At 46.1% G+C, this 19635-nt stretch overlaps 1 protein-coding gene across 1 annotated transcript; it reads left to right on the top strand.

Annotated features, from left to right (window-relative positions):
- The first annotated feature begins 3274 nt into the window (after positions 1 to 3274).
- On the top strand, positions 3275 to 12836 carry F2RL1 (F2R like trypsin receptor 1). The gene is made up of 2 exons (XM_044777983.2): positions 3275 to 3540; positions 10498 to 12836. Exons 1-2 carry the CDS (start codon positions 3459 to 3461, stop codon positions 11607 to 11609), a joined length of 1194 nt encoding a protein of 397 aa, XP_044633918.1. The 5' UTR covers positions 3275 to 3458; the 3' UTR covers positions 11610 to 12836.
- The last annotated feature ends 6799 nt before the right edge of the window (positions 12837 to 19635 follow it).

Below are 19635 nucleotides of genomic sequence, written 5' to 3'. Positions count from 1 at the left end.
AACTGGACAGGATGAGAAAGTCCCCAGTGCTATTTCTAGAAGTCAGCCTTTCCTGGGAGGAAAAGTGGGCATTGGTTGAGGCATCTGGGCCTGGGAGGTGGCACCCCGAGAGCTGGGGTGCAGGTGAGGGGTGTGAAGACTTCTGAGAGAAAGGAAGGAAACAAATAGAATGTTTGCTGAGCTTCTATCATGCATCAAACACAGTCACAATTTATTTTATCCTGACACCTTTAAACTAAAAAATTATTAACTCCATTTTATAGGTAAGGAACCTAAAGCTTAGAGAGGGTAAGTAATTTCTCCAGGGTCACACAGATGTTAGCAAGGGGAGAAGCCAGAATTTGCCCATAGGGTTACATGATTTCAGAGGCTGAGCTCTTTGCACATTCCCAAAAGAACTCACTGGAGAGATGGCAATGAGAGCTTTCTAAGAGATGGATCTACTGAAAGGCGGCCATTAAAGAGAATTGTCTCATTCAGTGGACAGCTTTCCCTGCCCATTCTTGTCAGTGTGTGTGGGGGGGGGCAGTCCATTCCTCTTATTCAGGGAGCAAGTACTCCATTCTCATGGCCTCTTTAGGGCCATTTGCTTCTCTTCCTTTTCAACCAGTGATTTCCCTGCTCCTGTGAGCCCCTCTGACAGGGCAGAGGGAAGAGGCAGAACGCTAACCACCCCCTTAGGTAACTTTCGGGAAATGTCTTATTGGGGATATGGTTGAAACAACTGGCTACCACGACATTTTACCCAATTTCATCTGCCTGAATTATCTGGAACCCACATTAGTTCTGTTAATTGGCCCCATGGTGGGTTCAGCAAGAGGTCACACACAGGACACAGGGCCTTTATCAGCTGCAGGCTCCATCTTAGAAACTCACAGGCCCAACCAAGATTGTGGCCATTCAGTTTTTGGTTGTTCAAAAATTGATGATGGTCTCCTGTAACTGACTCACCCAACTCTGGTCTTCTGGAGAGAATCATGGGCTCTCAGGGCTCAAGTCCATCAGGAGCCTATCTGGACTTACCCAATCTGGGCCCTGAGCCTGGGAGGGAACTCCCTCTCCAACATGCCCGACAGATGCCCTGGTCCTTTGCCGCAAGCCCTGCAGCGATGTGGCCCTCACCCTCACTAGGCAGCCCTCAGGCCTGCGGCCAGAGGGACGTGTTAGAAATCTGTTTCTACATTGAGCCAAATCAGCCTCCCGCTGTGGCTTCCACCTATTTCTGCTCTGGAGCTACTCAGAAAGCGTCTACCTTCTACACGCTAATCCTTCAAATATCTGAAGACAACACCCTGTCTTTTTTCTGCTCCTCCACCACCCAAAGTTTAAATGGATAACAGTAAACTTTATTTTACCTTTTTAAAGCAAGTAAAAAGGAAGACATTACCAATATCCTGAAGGCCCCATGCACCCTGTGCGGTCTCAGTGTCTTTAGACTATGGGATCCCAAAGCCGAGGAGACCTCGGTGGAAGCGTTTGTAGTGCAGTGACTGACAGAAGAAAGTGGCAATCACAGACTAAAGTTTAAATGTGGTGAACATTTACAAACAGTGTCTATAAACCGTGTGACTGTGGGCAATTTATCCAACCTTTCTGAGCTCCATTTCTTTTTTTTTTTTTTTTCATTTTATTTTATTTTTTTTTTCCTTTTTTTTTTATTAATGTTATGATCGATTACAACCTTGTGAGATTTCAGTTGTACATTTTTGTTAGTCATGTTGTGGGTACACCACTTCCCCCTCCGTACCCTCCCCCCACCCCCCCTTTTCCCTGGTAACCACCGATCAGATCTCCTTCTCAATATACTAATTTCCACCTATGAGTGGAGTCATATAGAGTTCGTCTTTCTCTGACTGACTTATTTCGCTTAACATAATGCCCTCGAGGTCCATCCACGTTGTTGTGAATGGGCCAATTTCGTCTTTTTTTTGGCTGAGTAGTATTCCATTGTGTATATATACCACATCTTCTTTATCCAATCATCAGTTTCTGGGCATGTAGGCTGGTTCCACGTCTTGGCTATTGTAAATAATGCTGCGATGAACATAGGGGTGCAACGGACTCTTGAGATTTCTGATATCAGGTTCTTAGGATAGATACCCAGTAATGGGATGGCTGGGTCATAGGGTATTTCTATTTTTAACTTTTTGAGAAATCTCCATACTGTTTTCCACAGTGGCTGTACCAGTTTGCATTCCCACCAACAGTGTATGAGGGTTCCTCTTTCTCCACAACCTCTCCAACATTTGTCGTTCTTGGTTTTGGATGTTTTTGCCAATCTAACGGGGGTAAGGTGATATCTTAGTGTAGTTTTGATTTGCATTTCCCTGATGATTAGCGATGATGAACATCTTTTCATGTGTCTATTGGCCATATTCATATCTTCTTTTGAGAAATGTCTGTTCATGTCCTCTGCCCATTTTTTGATCGGGTTGTTTGTTTTTTTGTTGTTAAGCAGTGTGAGTTCTTTGTATATTATGGAGATTAACCCTTTGTCGGATAAGTGGCTTGTAAATATTTTTTCCCAATTAGTGAGCTGTTTTTTTGTTTCAATTCTGTTTTCCCTTGCCTTGAAGAAGCTCTGAGCTCCATTTCCTCGTCTGTAAAATGGGAATAATAATCATACTTACAGCGCGCGCTGTCGTCGGGATTAAACTAGACAAGGCTCCTAAATCATGAGCTCTTGGAACTTAAGTGTTCCCACTGTTTTCTCCCCTCCGCCTCGCAGACGAGGAAATGGGCCTAGAAGGGGGTGAGGAGGTTTGTTCGAGGTCGCAGCTAGTTACCAGCAGAGCAGAAACTGAATCCCGGACCCCTGCTCCCCACCGTTGGTGCCCGCAGCTGTCCATCTGCCTCTGTAGATTACAAACTGCCCCCTCATCCCACAGTGCCCATTACACCGGGAAGCCTCTACCGATTACGACGATAACCGCAGTGAGCCTGAGCCTGGCTTTTGGCCACATGGGAAAAGGCAGGGAGGGCGATGGAAGACACTGGCTCCCCAGGAGCAGTTAAAGGTGAAAGGTAGTTCTAGGCGTTGCCCACGCCAGGATGACCCCGAGATCCGAGCTCCCCTGCCATTTGCATTCCAACACAGCCACTTGACCCGCCCAACCCCGCCCTCGGGCGGCTCCCGCAGCCTCGGGGAAGCAGCTGGGCACCCGGAGCCTGGAGCCCGGGCGCGGGCGCCCAGCTAGGCGGCGGGGGGCGGGGCCCGAGCCCCGGCTGGTCGAGGGGGCGGGGCCTCCCGGGGGGGCCCGCCCAGGGGCGAGGCCTCGCGCAGGTGCGTCGGGCGGCTCGGGTTTCACTGAAACTTCTGCGACTCTGGGGAGGCGACCGCAGAGGCTCCAAATAGGGGTGGGTGGGAGGGTGGCTCTGTCTCCGCGGCGAGAGCACTCTGAGTTTCGGATCGGTGGCGGCGAACTGCGCGCCCGTGGGGCGTCGGGGCTGCTGGAAGGATGCGACGCCCGAGCGCAGCGTGGCTGCTGGGGGGCGCCATCCTGCTGGCGGCTTCTGCCTCCTGCAATCGCACCCTCCCAGGTGAGGAACTTGGCCTAGGGGGGCTCGTGCCGCCAGGGAGCGGGGGCCCGGGGACCCGGGCACCACTGGCAGGAGGTGGAGGCGGGGCAGGTGCGCGAAGGGTGTTCTGCTGCCGCCGCCGCCACCGCCTCGCTGCAACCCGCAGCCTCCGCTCGGCAGCTTTGCTGGGGGCTCCCTGCGCCGGGGAGCATCCAGCTGGGACAGCCGGAGGAGGCAGAAGTCGGCGGAGAGGAAGAGGAGGGAACGGAGAGCTCGCGAGTCCCGGGAGGGCTCAGCCTCCCCCTACCCCGGGGTGGTTTCTTTGCAAACACCGAGTCATTAAGGAGCTTTTCAGGCACCCTGGCGACGTCCTCCGGGCTGGCCCCGCGGGACCTCTGCAGTTAGCGAGGCGATGGCTCCGGGGCGGGGTGGAGTGGGTGGGAGTCCGCGCCTGGAACCTTCTACCTCGCTTTTTGCGACCCCTTCTACCTGCGAGCCCCCTCTTTGGGGTCGGCCCACGGCGTTCGCGACCCGGCCGGGGCCCGCAGCTCCCCTGGCGTGTTGGAGGGGCGGCGCGCTGGCTTCTCGGGGAAACGCGCGCTCGGCCTCGAGTTCTAGGCCCCCAGTTGGGCGTTACGAGGGTTTTCGAATGGAACTTCTTGGACCCTGCCTCGCATTCGACCGGGTGACCTTAGGGCCCTGGGGTTCGGGCCCTTGCACAGCACAGGGAGCGTGCGCTGGCGGCCACTCAGGTGTGTAGGCCGGAGGCCGTCAGCCCCGGGCGCAGACCCGGGCGGGGGCCGGCTTGTGCGCGGTGCCGGATGCGCGGGCGGCTGCCCCGGGGGTGCTCGAACCTGCCCTGCCGGGGTGGAACCTGCCCGGCCTGAGCAGGCCTCTGGGGGCGTGGAGGAGGTTTGGCCCGGCATCGCGCTTCTGTGATGCTAACCGACCCCCCGCGGTTTGGGGCAGCCACGGTGGCCTTAAAAGGGAAGTTTTAATTTCCATGGGAGATTTGCAGACCTGCTGTAAAAGGCAGTTTCTCACTTTTATCTTCTTCATAAAGATATCGTAAAAAGAGCAGATCACTGTGAATTTGAATTGGATCGACGAATATGACTCTTTTCCCCCTGGAGTTAGAGAATAGGCTGTTATGCTGTATACTTGAAAACTGCACCACTGTATACATTTTGTTGGTCAGCATCAGAAAAGGCATTTATTTCCGGAAAGTATTGAAACTGGTGAACACTTCTCCATTTGCCTTTCTCTTTTAAAGTTGGAAACGTAAAATTCAGCAGCAAAACTTAGCATGTGCAAACAGCGTTAAAAAATTGTGTGGGTGTAGGTGATTGAACGCTTTTAGGATTCAGACGATTCCTGTAGGAAGCCGGCCCTGAGTACTCGGGTTGTTCTTGTTTACAAAGTGAGGAGCCGGGGCTGGGGCGATTCCTGGAGTATGAGGTGAGCTTGATTTAACAGCAAAAAAATCAAATTACTTGTTAACCAGAACTATGTAACATTGCACCTTGGGTTTTCTTTCTCTCTGCAGACTTGTATTCCTTTGCTGTTAACTGTGCTAAAGGGTTGGCTAAGGCATGGTGAGACTTGAGGTGGATGGAGCTTCCTTCCAGCTTGAAACTAGGTTGATTTTAAGAAATCCGGCATGGGCATCACCAGAGTTCCTCTGCCCCTCGGCGCCGTTTTGCTCCTCCCCTTTCTGCCTGACGCCCAGGAGTGCCCCTCAGTTTGCTACAGGGCAGATAGTTGGTTTGATGTTTCTTCCCAAAGGTCTCACCCCAAAAGACTGTCTCATGGCAGGAACCTCAGCTTGGAGTACCACTGCCTCATTTTACAGAGGGGCCGTTGAATTGGTGCCGGGCAAGGAAAACACTCCTCATGGCCCCTGCTTTCTTTCCCATCGCAACAGTAATTGATAATTGTTGGTGTAAATGTGTTACTCGGTCTCCCCACTGGATGATATAGTCTGGGAGGCCAGGGGCTCTGGTGTCTTCGCCGTCGTCTCGGTCCAGCACAGTCTCGTTATCTAAAGGACCTCAGTAAATACCAACTGAAGAATGAAGTGAGGGCACTTGCCCAGTGACCTCACAGATCCATGGCCATTTGGCACTTAAGTCAGCTTGTTTCAGGCACTTCTGTCTTTCTACTGTGTCACAAGCCAGGGAGGCCCCCAGTGATGCCGTCATTCCGTTTTTCGAGACTGAAACTTCTGTTCTCTTTGTAATTGGTTTTTAATTATACAAGTGATGTGTGATCACTACAGAGGAAAAATAAGCCGAAAAGGGGAGGAGGGGGGAGTTTAAACAAATCACCTCAGTACCCAAAGTAACCCCTGCTAATATTTTGATCTGTATCCTTTCCCATGCTTTCATAATCCGTGCGTAGAATATCTATTGAAAAATACAGAAAATCTTTCTGTATAAGTTTGGGATTATATAAACATCAGTAGCATGTCAGTAAATATAAAACATTTTTAATGACTCTAAAATATGTTATAGGAGGATGTATCATAATTTTTAGATTGGTCCTCTGTTGATGGACACAAGAGGATATTTCCAGTGTTTTTTTAATAAGAGAGAACACTGTAGCAAACATGAAGATGGGACTTTCAATTTGTGTTTGGTCCCCTTGCTTGTCCTGTAGTTACTAATTAACCTCGTTGGTGATGTCTTAGTGGAGTCTGTGTTTGACTTTCTTATAGCTTTATTAGCTGGGCAAGTGTTGAGAGGAAAACAGTCCTCCTGAAAGAACCCATGACAATGACGAAGTGTATCCAGGGAGGGGGCCAGCCACCGAAGCTTTTTATTTTTCAGTTTGTGCTCCCAAAGGTCAGGAGCACAAGAAAGCTGGGGATGAGGGGAGAGTAGGGAAGAGGATACCAGTAGAGAGTTAACACAAAGAAAATACTCGGCTCCACAGTAGAGTTGGTGGGGTCGGTAGGCTGCAGGAAGATACTTAAAATAACAAAGGACAAGTGGTGTTTTTAAAATTAAAAGTTTTACATACTTTTTTTTTCAAAATTGTACAAATTAGAAGAGTCTGAAAAAATGAAATTCCCCATTCTCTGCTCCCTGCAATCTTAACAGACCTCTCTGCACAAATATATATTTTATAACATTAGAAGGACCGTACTGTACGTTGTCTTAACAATTTTTTGTGTGTGTGTGTAAGGAAGATTGGCCCTGAGCTAACCTCTGTGCCAATCTTCCTCTATTTTATGTGGGATGCTGCCACAGCATGGCTTGATGAGCAGTGCTAGGTCCGTGCCAGTATGTTGTGACTATCTTTCCATTTTGATATTTATTGAATGGTGTAGCGTCTACTATGAATGCTAGGGACTGTGCTGGGGATGGGGTAAGTTAGGAATCGGGGCTGGGGAACAGTGCCTCTTTCCTGTTTGTAATTGGGGCAGGGGGTGCTGCTTTGAGCATCTGTGGGAGTGTGTATTCTCGGTACTTGGGCAGTATTGTCTATTACAGCCCCCAAATGGGGATGCTTTTGCAGCCAGATACTTTATATGTGTTAAACTTCATATGTGCCTTTACTTTCTTCTCCACCCTGTGAAATAGGAATGATGCTACCTGGTTAGACAGTTGGGAGCCAGGATAGCACTGGTCCTAGGCGAGTTCTCTGAGTGGTATAGGACACTGTGGGGGGAAAGTCTAGGTGCTCTGCTGACAGGGCTTCAGGCACCTTTGAGCAGCATCTCGACATTTCTCAGTGTCATATCTTAAAACGTACGCAGCATGCTGCTTGTGTGCACTGCGGCTGCTACAACAAGCACAGTTAACATGAACAGTATTTTTGACTGAGACCGTTCACGGTTGTGTGTTGGAATATTCTCAGGAAATTTTTTTTTCTTTCTCTCTCCCTCCCTCCCTTTCTCTCTCTCTCTCTCTCTCTCTCTTTTTTTTTTTTTGGTATTTCTTCTCTTTTCCTTTTTCATTTTAGTAGTCTTATTTAAAGCAGATTTTGATCTCTCTTTACATAAACTTTCCTGACCTGGCATGTGCTTGTTTTTATGGAAAATTGTAAACAAATGAAAGTAAAATATTATCGTGAATCCCATGTGCCCCTCGCTCAGCTTTAGTAATTACACCCCAGCCTATTCCTGCCCTCCTCTGTGTGACTCTTTAGCTCTTTCTTAAGATATGATTTGCACACCACATAATTCAGTGACTTTTAGATTATTCACAGAGTTATATATCCAGCACCACAGTCAACTTGAGAATATTTTCATTCCCCCAAAAGAACACCCCCCCAGCCCTTTGCCTTTACCCCCAGTCTGCCCATTCCCCAGCTCCTGGCAACCGCAAATCTACTTTTCGTCTGGATTTGCCTAATCAGGACATTTAATATAAATGGAATCAGACAACACATGTTCCTTTGTGACTGCCTTCTTTTACTTAGCGTAGTCTTTTCCAGGTTCATCCATGTTGTAGTACCTGTCAGTACTTCATTTCCTTTTATTGCCAAATAATACTCCATTGTGTGCATATACAACGTCAGTTGATGGACATTTGGAGTATTTCCACTTTGGGGCTCTTGTGAATGGTGCTGCTCTGAACGTTCACGTACAAGTTTTTGTGTGGACGTGTTTTCCTTTGTCTTGAGTAGACACTTAGGAGTGTAATTGCCTGGTCGTGTGGCAACTCTGTTTAGCCATTTGAGGGACTGCCAGACTGTTTTCCACAGTGACTACACCATTTTACATTCCCACCAGCAGCGTCTCGGGGTTCCAATCCCTGTATTATTTTGAAATAAACCCAGATACAATTTCATCTTAAAATATTTCAGTATTCCCTAAAATTCTTCAGTAGCTCACCCATCTGTAAGTGCTGTTCTGTTGGGGTGCTTCAAAATTGGTCACCTGCTAACTGGTTTTGAAAAACACGTAGGTGGGTCACAAAATCAATGAGGAGGGTGGTGACTGGCTTTTTATAAGAATGGAATAGAATGCAATAGAAAGTATCAGAATGTACCCTGCATAGAAGGGTGACTATTATTTTGTGAAACTTTTTTTTTCCATTATGGACATATGTATTGGAACGAGGTTGCCATACAGAATATGTTTCTTACTGCAGGTTATAGTCAAGTATTTGAAGAGCACAGTAATATGTAGGAATATTATTTTTATTAAAAAAATAATTTGTTCTTTGAAAAAAAAATTTGAAGAAATTGGAACACGAGGTAGGTCTGCCCTAAGTGTTAGTCTCGTGTGCCGTAACAAATTGCCACACACGTGACTTAAAACCACAGAAATTTATTCTCTCACAGTTCTGGAGGCCAGAAGTCCCATCTCGAGGTGTGGGCACCTCTGAGGTCTCAAGGGGAGAATCATTCCTCGCCCCCTCCAGCTTCTGGTGGCAGGGGCTGTTGACATTCCTTGGCTTGGTCCTCGGCCTTGCTTCAATCTCTGCCTCCATTTTCACATTGCTTTCTCCTCTCTATCTTCTCTTCTGTCTCTCTCACGTTTCCCTCTGCCTTCTCTTATAAGGACACTTGTCATTGGACTTAGGGCCCACCTGGGTAATCCAGGATGTCTTCTCATCTCAAGATCCTTAATTACATCTACAAAGACCCTTTTCTAGGGCTCTTTTTTTTTTTTTTGGCTGGGAAAGATTCGCCCTGACCTAACATCTGTTACCAATCTTCCTCTCTCTTTTTTTTTCCTCCCCAAAGCCCCAGTGCATAGTTGCATATTCTAGTTGTAGGTCCTTCTAGTTCTTCTATGTGAGCTCCTGCCCCCCAGCATGGCTACTGACAGACGAGTGATGTGGTTCCGTGATTGGGAACCAAGCCTGGGCCAACGAAGTGGAGCGCGCTGAACTTAACCACTAGGCCCTGAGGGCTGGCTCCAGAGACCCTTTTCTAAATAAGATAATGATCATAGATTCTAGGGATCAGGACATGGACATCTCTTTTAGGGGTCACTTTTCACCCCACAACACTAAGTGAAAAGTAAAGTATTGATCTCTACACCTTCTAATCGTCTACCCAGCCTAACCCCTGTTAGCTCTTAATAGGAAAGGCCCAGGAGAAGCAGTAATCCTGCTGAACCCGGGTGCAAAGCTGGAAGAGGAAAAGGTGATGACTAAGCAGAGAAATGATGACAAACTCGTGAGCAGGTTTGACATCCTCCCTGGCATACTGTTTGGCAGTTTGCCCTGTTTTCTCTGCTCAATGAAGGCCTACTGCCTCAGAATTAAGTAAGATCCTTCAGTGTCCTCAATTTGTCCCTCACTTTCTTCTGCAGGTCTGTGAACACTGAATGTATGCCGCTGATTTGTTGGTGGTTTCGAAAGTTTAGTTCGTGATATGGGGATGGGAGCGTACATTGTCAGAGCTTGTCTTGGTACTTGCTTGCAAGTCAGAGCACAGATTTGTCATTGGTGTACCCAGCCATCAGTGATCTTAAGACCAGAAGGCTTGCCTGCCAGCTGGCCTCCATGGGAGGGTCTGCAAGAGGCCCACACAGAAGCAAGCGTATCCCTCCCTGCCTGAGGCAGTCCTTCTGGGTGGAGAGGGAATATCCCTGGTGCTCCTGGGGCTCTCCCTGTGTCAGCCTGTGAGATAGGGAATGACTGATAGGCCAGGTGGATCCTGTCTCCTGGCCAGAGTGAGATAGATGGTCGTTGTAAGAACAGTTAGGAACTAAGGAATGTGGACGGTTAGTAAAAATAAATGGAAATACTGTCAGTTTTTCCTAGATTCATAGAAACCAGTGTTATATTCCACAGATACCCCACCACCCTCCAGTTAAAAAAAAATGCTTATTCTAAAAAACAAACAAACAAAACCAGACAAGAATCCCAATAATCCCATCACCCAAAGAAAGCCCCTGGAAGCATTTTGTGTGTTCCTCCTGTCTTTATCTAAAGTACTTTTATTTGAACAAGCCAGCATTACTGCTGAAGCGGTGATTTCTGTAATGACCTTGTCTGCCCTCTCTTTCTTGTACAGGAACCAATAGACTCTCTAAAGGAAGGAGCCTCATTGGTAAGGCTGAAAGCCCCGCTCACGTCACCGGGAAAGGAGTTACAGTGGAACCAGGCTTCTCCGTGGATGAATTTTCTGCCTCCGTCCTCACGGGAAAGCTGACTACTGTCTTTCTTCCAATTGTCTACACAATTGTATTTGTGATTGGTTTGCCAAGTAATGGCATGGCCCTGTGGGTTTTCCTTTTCCGAACCAGGAAGAGGCACCCCGCTGTGGTTTACATGGCCAACCTGGCCTTGGCAGACCTCCTTTCTGTTATCTGGTTCCCTTTGAAGATTGCCTATCACATACATGGCAACAACTGGATTTACGGGGAATCCCTTTGCAAGGTACTCATTGGCTTTTTCTATGGCAACATGTACTGTTCCATTCTCTTCATGACCTGCCTCAGCGTGCAGAGATACTGGGTCATCGTGAACCCCATGGTGCACCCCAGGAAGAAGGCAAACATCGCCATCGGTGTCTCTTTGGGAATATGGCTGCTGATTCTGCTGGTTACCATTCCTTTGTATGTCGTGAAGCAGACCGTCTACATTCCAGCCCTGAACATCACCACCTGTCATGATGTTTTGCCTGAGGAGGTGTTGGTGGGGGACATGTTCAATTATTTCCTCTCTCTGGCCATCGGGGTCTTCCTGTTCCCAGCCTTCCTCACGGCCTCTGCCTATGTGCTGATGATCAGAACACTTCGATCTTCGACTGTAGATGAAAACTCGGGAAAGAAGAAGCAGAGAGCCATCAAACTTATTGTCACCGTCCTGGCCATGTACCTGATCTGCTTCACTCCTAGTAACCTTCTGCTTGTGGTGCATTATTTCCTGATTAAAAACTGGAGCCAGAGCCACGTCTATGCCCTGTACATTGCAGCCCTCTGCCTCTCCACCCTCAACAGCTGCATTGATCCCTTTGTCTATTACTTTGTTTCCCAAGACTTTAGGAATCATGCAAAGAACGCTTTCCTTTGTCGGAGCGTCCGTACAGTAAAGCAGATGCAAGTATCTCTCACATCAAAGAAATTCTCCAGGAAGTCCAGCTCTTACTCTTCGAGTTCAACCAGCGTGAAAACCTCCTACTGAGTTGTCCAGCTCCTCCCACAGAAGTTTTACAGGATGATCTGGAGGCTGCTTGGTGTTATGGGGATGTTTCCATTGTTTCCTAGCCGAGCAGGTCCACCACATACCAGGTATCTGCAGCACCTCTCAGGATTGCTGGAAGCTTCCTTGTTTGCATGAGGAAAGTCCCCCAAGTTCACATAGATGTCACTTTCAGAATTCCTCTACTCAGATGCTCCCAGAAACGGAGCTGATAGAAGCAGACTTTTCTGAAGGTGGTGAAAAGACAGAAACCCAGTGACTTGCATGAACTAGTCTTGGCATGAAGACTAAGTTCTTAGCTGAAACTCCAGTTCTTTTATATCTTGGGTCAATCACAGCCTTGTTAGGGCTTAAGAGCCCTCAGGGATGGTCGGTTCAGTTGACTGACTTTACAGATGAGGAAATTAAAGAGGTGAAGGAGGTACCCAGAGTCAGCTTTCCAACCAATGGCAGAGTTAGGATTGAACAGTAGAATGTGAATGGTCAGTTGGGGTCTTGGTCCCTCATCGAAATCATTGTGGATCTTGTTAAAAAATGCAGGTTTGTCAGACTCAGGAATGAGAGCTCAGAGTCTGGGAACAGAGCCCAGGAACCTGCATGTTCACAAGTCTGCCTGATGCTCTGGCACACCGAGGCTGGAGAACCGCTCGGCTGGGTGCTGCCTTCACTCCACAATGTGCTGTAGTAGCTGTAGAAGAGAAGCAAAGAAGGGCTCTGTTTCTTTGTGGTGTTCAGCTTGTAATGAAATCTGTTTATTGACTTATCAGGACTTTCAATTACGTCTTTATTAATCCTTTGAGCTTTTGTATGTGTCATTATCACATCAAGGAAAACACAATGAGGATTTTAAATGTGGAAATACAAATGTTGTGTAACTTTTTTACTGACTTTGGTGAAATCTTCAGGTAGTCTGAGTAACATGCTGTTTTGTAACTCAGAGTAACGTTTACCGTTTAGTATTTTAAAAAAATTATTTTTGGACTATTTATTGTCAGTTTCATTCGCTTAAGTATGAAACTATAAAGACTTCACTGGGTTTGAACCACATCTGTTTGGAAAAGAACACTGAAATAGATTGATTTGCAATGTATTTAAGAGGGACTTGAATCCAAGCTGACTATACAACTGTTGTATTTGTGACTTTTTAAAATAATTATTTTATTGTATGATTGATTTATAAATAACACATGGCTTTCTTTTTACAACTTATTTCTGAATTGCGTGTGTTTTGTTTCTTGTTTTTGCAGGAGGGGGAGGGAGATGGGAAGCAATACATTACTCTTCTACCAAGAAACGATGTGATGCGTACACTTTATGTTTTACATAGGCCCGCCATACTGTACATATTGCTCTGTGACAATTGTTTTTCATTTAACTATGTTTTAGGATTCTTTCCATGCCTGCATCTATAGGTTGACCTTCTTTTTTTTTCCCCCCCGAGGAAGATTGGCCCCGAGCTAACATCTGTTGCCAATCTTCCTCTTTTTGCTTGAGGAATATTGTCCCTGAGCTAACATCTGTGCCACTCCTCCTGTATTTTGTATGTGGGATGCCGCCACAGCATGGCTTGATGAGCGGTGTGTGTAGGTCTGTGCCTGGGATCCAAACCCGTGAACTCTGGGCCACCGATGTGGAGTGTGCAAACTTAACCACTACACCACCAGGCCAGCCTCTCCTTAGATAAGCTTTTGAAAGTTTTATAAGACTTAGAAATTTCATAAGTATTCATCCACTCTTAAAATGTGGTCTGATTTTTCTACGCGGTCTGAAAATGTGAATATTTTGCACTCTGCTGGCCCGATTTGCTGAACGAGGGCTCTCTTACTTTGAAAGCAAATGTGGGTTTGCCTCCGCTGAGCAGGACAATGCTAACCCAACCTGCCTGGAGTTGTTTCACTGGGCTATTCCTTGTGTGTCACGGGTTGTTTGCAGCAGCAGTTTCAGATGTAATTAATTTCCTGGTGATCAAGGTTTCATAAATCCTGGGGCTCTCATCTCATCAGTATGCATAGCTGAGTGATGACAGCTTTGTTCCTATAACTCTAACCCTTCAGAGGCCCTTGAGAGGACTGGGACATATTACCGAATCGAAGGTACAGTTTGTCACTGCTGCCCCTGGTCTCATGGATCGAAACTGGGTTTGTGCTGCAGAGTTTGGATGTCGTCTTAAAAAAAGAAGTTCCTCATTCCATGCTAGTCGAAGGCCTGTGCCTAGTCCCCCTCCCCCCAATTCTGAAGAAATAAAGCAAACCCTGAGGGGTCAAGTGCTCCATTTTATTCCCGCCTTACAACATCGCTGAGATGGTTGTTCGACTTAAACGTGAATAACTGGAGTCCCCCAGACCACGCTTTGGAAATGCCTTTATTGGGGGAGAGTATGAAGAATTCTGTGGTTTGGATAGGGGCTGCCCTTGCCTCTACCAGTTGATCAACCTATGGAATATTTCCCAGTGTCAATCTTTACTGGTGAGAAAGTAGGCACAACCAGAGTTATGGGCCACTTCCTGCAGAAACCACAGCTCAAGCCTGCGGGCTCCATCACCAGCTCTAGGCAAGACAGCGGCGCCCAGCAGCAGCATGAGTGGTTTATTTGTTCATCCCACAAGCCGTTAGTGCAACATTATTGCCTTAATAAATGCAAATGATTAAATCGGGTTCCTACCTTACAGCCATCTAGTCATGGGATTGATGTTTGTGAAATCAGTATTTTAATGAAAAACAGAATCAATCCTCCAGTGTTTGGGCTACTTAAAAGCATTTAAAGAACAGCCTATTCCAAAGCCAGGTCTTGAGAGTGGGAGAAAGTCAAGAAAAACACGAAGGAAAGAAGGCTTAGGAAGCGCCACTATTGTGATTTATCTCTTTTAATGCCGTTTTGGGGGCTGGCCCCGTGGCCGAGTGGTTAAGTTTGCGCGCTCCGCTGCAGGCGGCCAAGTGTTTCGTTGGTTCAAATCCTGGGCTCAGACATGGCACTGCTCATCCAACCACGCTGAGGCAGTGTCCCACATGCCACAACTAGAAGGACCCACAACGAAGAATATACAACTATGTGCCGGGGGGCTTTGGGGAGAAAAAGGAAAAAAAAAAAAATACTGCTTTGCTTAAATTTTTAAAAATAATAAACTTCAGAATTATAAAAGTAAGAAATGGTTCTCCTTGTAAATAAATCTGAGACTACAGGTTCATATCCTGAAAAGTGAACATAGCCCCTCCCTACCACCTGTGTCAGGGCCCGGTTACTCCCTATGTGTATGTATGCTTTGAGATATTTTCTATGCATGAAGAAGCATGTGTACCTGTGTGCTTTTTCAAAGTACAAGAAGAGTGATACTGTGTATTAGATGTATTGTGCATAGCCGATTACCTCAAAACCTGGGGCCTTAAACCAGCAGTGAACATTCACGAACTTGCACAGTTCCTGTGAGTCATGAATTCCAAGAACTTTAACCAGATGCTTCTGGCTCGGGATCTCATAAGGTCACAGTCATCTGAAGGCTTGACTGCGGCCAGAGGACCCCCTTCCAGTGTGGTTCCCTCACAGGGCTGGCAAGTTGGTGCTTGCTGTTGGCAAGGAGGCCCACTTCCTCTCCAAGTGGCCTCACCGCAGACTGCTTGAGTGACCTCATAACACAAAGCTTGGCTTCACCCAGAAAGGGATCCAAGAGAACAAGGGGGAAGCTGCGATGCCCTTCAGAACCTCACCTCAGAAGTGACACACCGTCGTCTCCACCATACCCTATTGGTCACACAGACCAGCTGCAGCTCAATTTGGGAGAAGACTACATAAGAGCATAAATACCAGGAGTCGAGGATCATCGGGGGCCATGTTGGAAGCTGGCTTCCACAGGATGTATGTGAACACAGCTTGGACATTATTTCCCTTTCAGCTTTTATAGATTGACCTCATTATTTTAAATGACTGTATCCCCTGTATGGATATACTATGAGGAATTGATCCTCTAGCTTTTAGGTAGTTTCCAGGGTTTGTTTGTTTGTTTTGCTATACTTGTAACGCTATGCAAGCAATTTTTGAGTGAATATCCTTCTGCATCTTACATACTTGTTCATTCAATATTCTCCAGCACGCACTAGGAGCCGAGTCATGTTCAAGGCAGTGAGGGATATTGTGGAGAACAAAATAGACAAAAACCCTGTTTTTATGGAGTTTGCTTTCTAATCAGACAGAAACTGAAAATAAGAAAAATATCTAATAGTAGTCAATTCTAAGAAAGAGTAAATTCTGAGTATTTTCTATTAGGGGATCAGGGAAGGTTTCTAGCGAGGTGAAATTTAAGTTTCACCATAAAAGATAAGAAAGAACCAGCCCTGGGGGAATCCCCAGCAAGGGCTTTATGGGAGTGGGTGATGGGGAGAGTGTGAGTAGGCAGGCTGGAGAGATGGGCAGGTGCTGGGCAACCGAAGGGATCTGTAAGAGACTGAGCCGCTTGGCTTCCATTCTAGGTGGGACGTCACATGGTGATTTTACTGGTAACTTATTTTTTATTTTATTTTTATTTTATTGAGGTCACATGGGTTTATAACACTGTAAATTTCAGGTGAACATCATTATATTCCAGTTTCTGTATAGACTGCTTACTGATAATTTACAAAGTCACTGGCTACTGTGGTATCCAGATTTTAGAAGAGCAAGAGGGGAAGCAAGGACAGTTAGGAAATTCCAGCAATCCAAGCAAGAGATGATGTTGGCTTGGTTGGGGTGTAGGGATGAAGAGAAGGGGACTAATTTGGGCTATGTTTTGGAGGTAAAGTCAACAGATGTGAGGAAAAGAGGAATCAAGGAATAAAAGATCATGCCTAGTTTTTTTTCTTGATGGGTGATGGTGAAATAATTAGGAGTGAGCAAGTTTGGAGGTTGAAAGTCAAGAGTTCTACTTTGGCCATGACATCTTGAATTTGAGATGCCTGTTAGACATCCGAGTAGGTCTGTTGAGTAGGACATTTGGATATCTGAGGTTGGGGTGTTTTGTTTGTTTGTTTGTTTTAGTGGTGATCAGGGCTGGATATAGTGATTTGAGTCCTTGACATATCACTAGCACTTTTCAAGCAAAGGACTGGGTGAGATGCCCTAGAGAAGAGAATATAGGTGAAGAGAAGGGGGCCTGGGACAAAGGCTTTGGCACTTATAACTTTTTGAGCAGAAAAAGAGACTGTAAAAGACTGAGAACGACTGGCCACTGGGGCAGGAAGGAAGTCCAGAGAATATGCTGTCAGGGAAGCCACGGGCATAAAGGAGAGAGTGGTCAATCGTGTGGAAATTACCGAGAGGTCAACTGAGATGAGAACAGAGAAGTGACCACTGGATCTTACCACATAAAGAACACTGGTGACCTTGACAAGCCACCAGTCTCAGTGGTAGTGGGGATAAGAAGCCAGAAAGGGGTGTGTTCAGGAAAGAATTCCAAGTAGGGAAGTAGACACGGTGATGATAGCTGATCCTGCACAGCAAGTTTAATTGCGAAAGGGAGCAGAGGAATGTCAGACCAGAGAGGCAATGAGAGTGATTCTGTTATCTGCAGAATATGGTGATGGGAATGATTCAGTAGAGAGGAAGATACTGATGGTGGGAGCATCTTTGGATATACTGTAATTCTAGAGGTAGAATTTCTGGGCCAAAGGGCATGTGTAATTTTGACCATGATGGTACACCAGTTTACATACCTGTCAACAGTGTGTCTCTTGCAAACATTAAGTTTTCACAGTCTTAAATATTTGCCAATCTAAACTTCAAAAATTTTGGGTGTAATAATCATGCAGGGCTGAGAATCTTTGAAGACATGAAGCTATGTCTTTCCTCCTTTATTTACTTTATATTTTGGGCACCTTTTTTTCCTGCCATTCTTCATGACTAAGGCAGTAACATTTGAAAGATGCTGGCCTTGAGGACATTTGGTCCCATTTCTTTTTGTATTATCTCTGAGAGGAAACCTAAATTATTCTTCTGGGTGGGCTGCAGAAAACTTCAGTTCCATTTGGAACATCCTTTGTTCTAGAAAGTTCTCTAGAGAATATGAGGGCATGGCTGCTGCCACTACAGCTGGTACCTAAGAGCTTGGAGTCTGAGCCCTGGGCCCTGGCCAGCTCACCTGCCAATGAGGAATCAGCATTGGCAGATCTTGGCTCAGGTCTGAGCCCAACCCCCCCACCCCCCCAAATTCACCATGTAGCCTGGGGTGAATGACTTCAGTCTGCAAAAGCATTTAATTATAGCTTCTATTTAGCATTGGGAAGACTTAATTACCTAATCCTGAGAAAGCAGTTTTAGCCAAACCTTGTGCTCCCAGCTCTCTGAGAGCTCAGAATGGTCACTGGGAGGGACTGTGCCTAGTTCTTATTGGTGACAGGCAGATTCCCCTCCAACTAAAGATTTTTGTAGATGGGAGACTTTCTTAAAAATACAACTGATTTATCAGAATTTATGGTTTAAAAAAATTGCAGGGAAAGGAGGGAAATTATGGTATTTATTCCAATGGTAGTTTCTATCAATTAAAACTAGAATTGTGGGGTTTTTTTACTTTTAAAAAACTTAATTATGGAGGATTTTGTACCCACACAGAAGTCAACGGAACTGTATAAGGAAGGTCCATGTTCCCATCAACCATCAACCCTTGTTCAATTCTACCCCATCCACTTCCCATCCCCCTCATTGTGAAGCAAATCCAAGAAACCATATGATTTCACTTGTAAATGTTTCAGTGACTCTCAAAGAAATTTTAAAATCATACCTTAAAAAAAAAGCAATTCCTTTATGATGCGGGGTCGGTGAGCAGAGGAGTCGAAAGAAAGATTTCTTAGACTCTTAAGATCTGGCAGTAGTGCTCTTTTATTTAGAGAATAGTGTGGAATAGCGTGAGGACAGGACCCATGGGCAGGCAGAGCCGCTGCTGCTGCCCTGAGTTGAGGGTTAGGGCTAATTTTATAAGGCATGGGTATGTGAGTCATCTCTTTACAAGACAAAGGAAAGAACATGAAAAAAAGTTAAAATGGTATCAGTGCAGGTGGGGTCTGGTCATTGGGTGGGTGATCCTATGACTTTTAGACAAGAATCAAATCGGATTAAGTAAAGGTTAGAAAGGTTAGAAGCCACCACCCTAAATCAGTTACATGAGCTTGCCAGACAGCAACCAACTTAAGTTCTTGCCTTCCCCATTAAGAGTTTCTAGGGATAAGGTCATCTCTCTTCTTCTTCCTGGCACAGAGAGGGAGGCACCTTTTACAGATAGAGATACCTTACAAATGTAAATGTGTCCCAACAAGGGCAAGTTCCATTCCCCAGAGCCTCCTTCCCTGTCCCAGTTTATCGAAAGCAATCAGCCCAAAACAATCCCGATGCCAAAGAGATATATCCTGGGGTGGCCAATTTCAGGTCCCTACAAGGTCATCCCCCCTTCCTTCGCAAATGCAAATATCTCTCAAAGAGCAAGCAAATTCCAGTCCTCAGAGCCTGCTTCTCATCTGCAGTTTTTTAAAATTAACCAGCCTAAAATCCTCATCCCTTTATATCAAATATCCTGTCAGTTCAAATTTCCACTTGTCTCATATGTTGAAATTGGTTTCTTTTTTTCTTTAAAAGAAAATCAGAATCCAAATAAAGCTCACACATCACAATTGGTTAATGTCTTTTAAGTCTCTTAATTTATCTTTTCTCCCCCTTACAATGTATTTGATGAAGAAACAGGTTGTTTGTAGATTTTCCCCCAGTCTGGATTTGGTCAATTGCATTCCACTGGCAATTTAGAAAGTGTGCTACGGGAGTCAAAGGTGTGCTGACCAGGAACTCCGATTGTACACCTGTTCATTTCACACTTATGGGAAGCAACCAGAAATACTGAAATTCTTCTCACTTTGCTCTTCTATGTGGTGGCTGCCTCACGGTGATCTTAACATGTTCCTGAGGACAGGGGAGAACAGGACCCGAGGCCACCGTCAGGACCTGGGTGGCTGTGCCTGGGAATTCCGCTCGGACAGGATTCATCCTTAGCCGGAGTGC

Source organism: Equus asinus, chromosome 9 (genome assembly GCF_041296235.1).
Source record: "Equus asinus isolate D_3611 breed Donkey chromosome 9, EquAss-T2T_v2, whole genome shotgun sequence".
Classification (NCBI taxonomy): domain Eukaryota; kingdom Metazoa; phylum Chordata; class Mammalia; order Perissodactyla; family Equidae; genus Equus; species Equus asinus.
The sequence above is the reverse complement of the archived record's forward strand: the minus strand, read 5'-3'. Positions and strand labels throughout refer to the sequence as shown.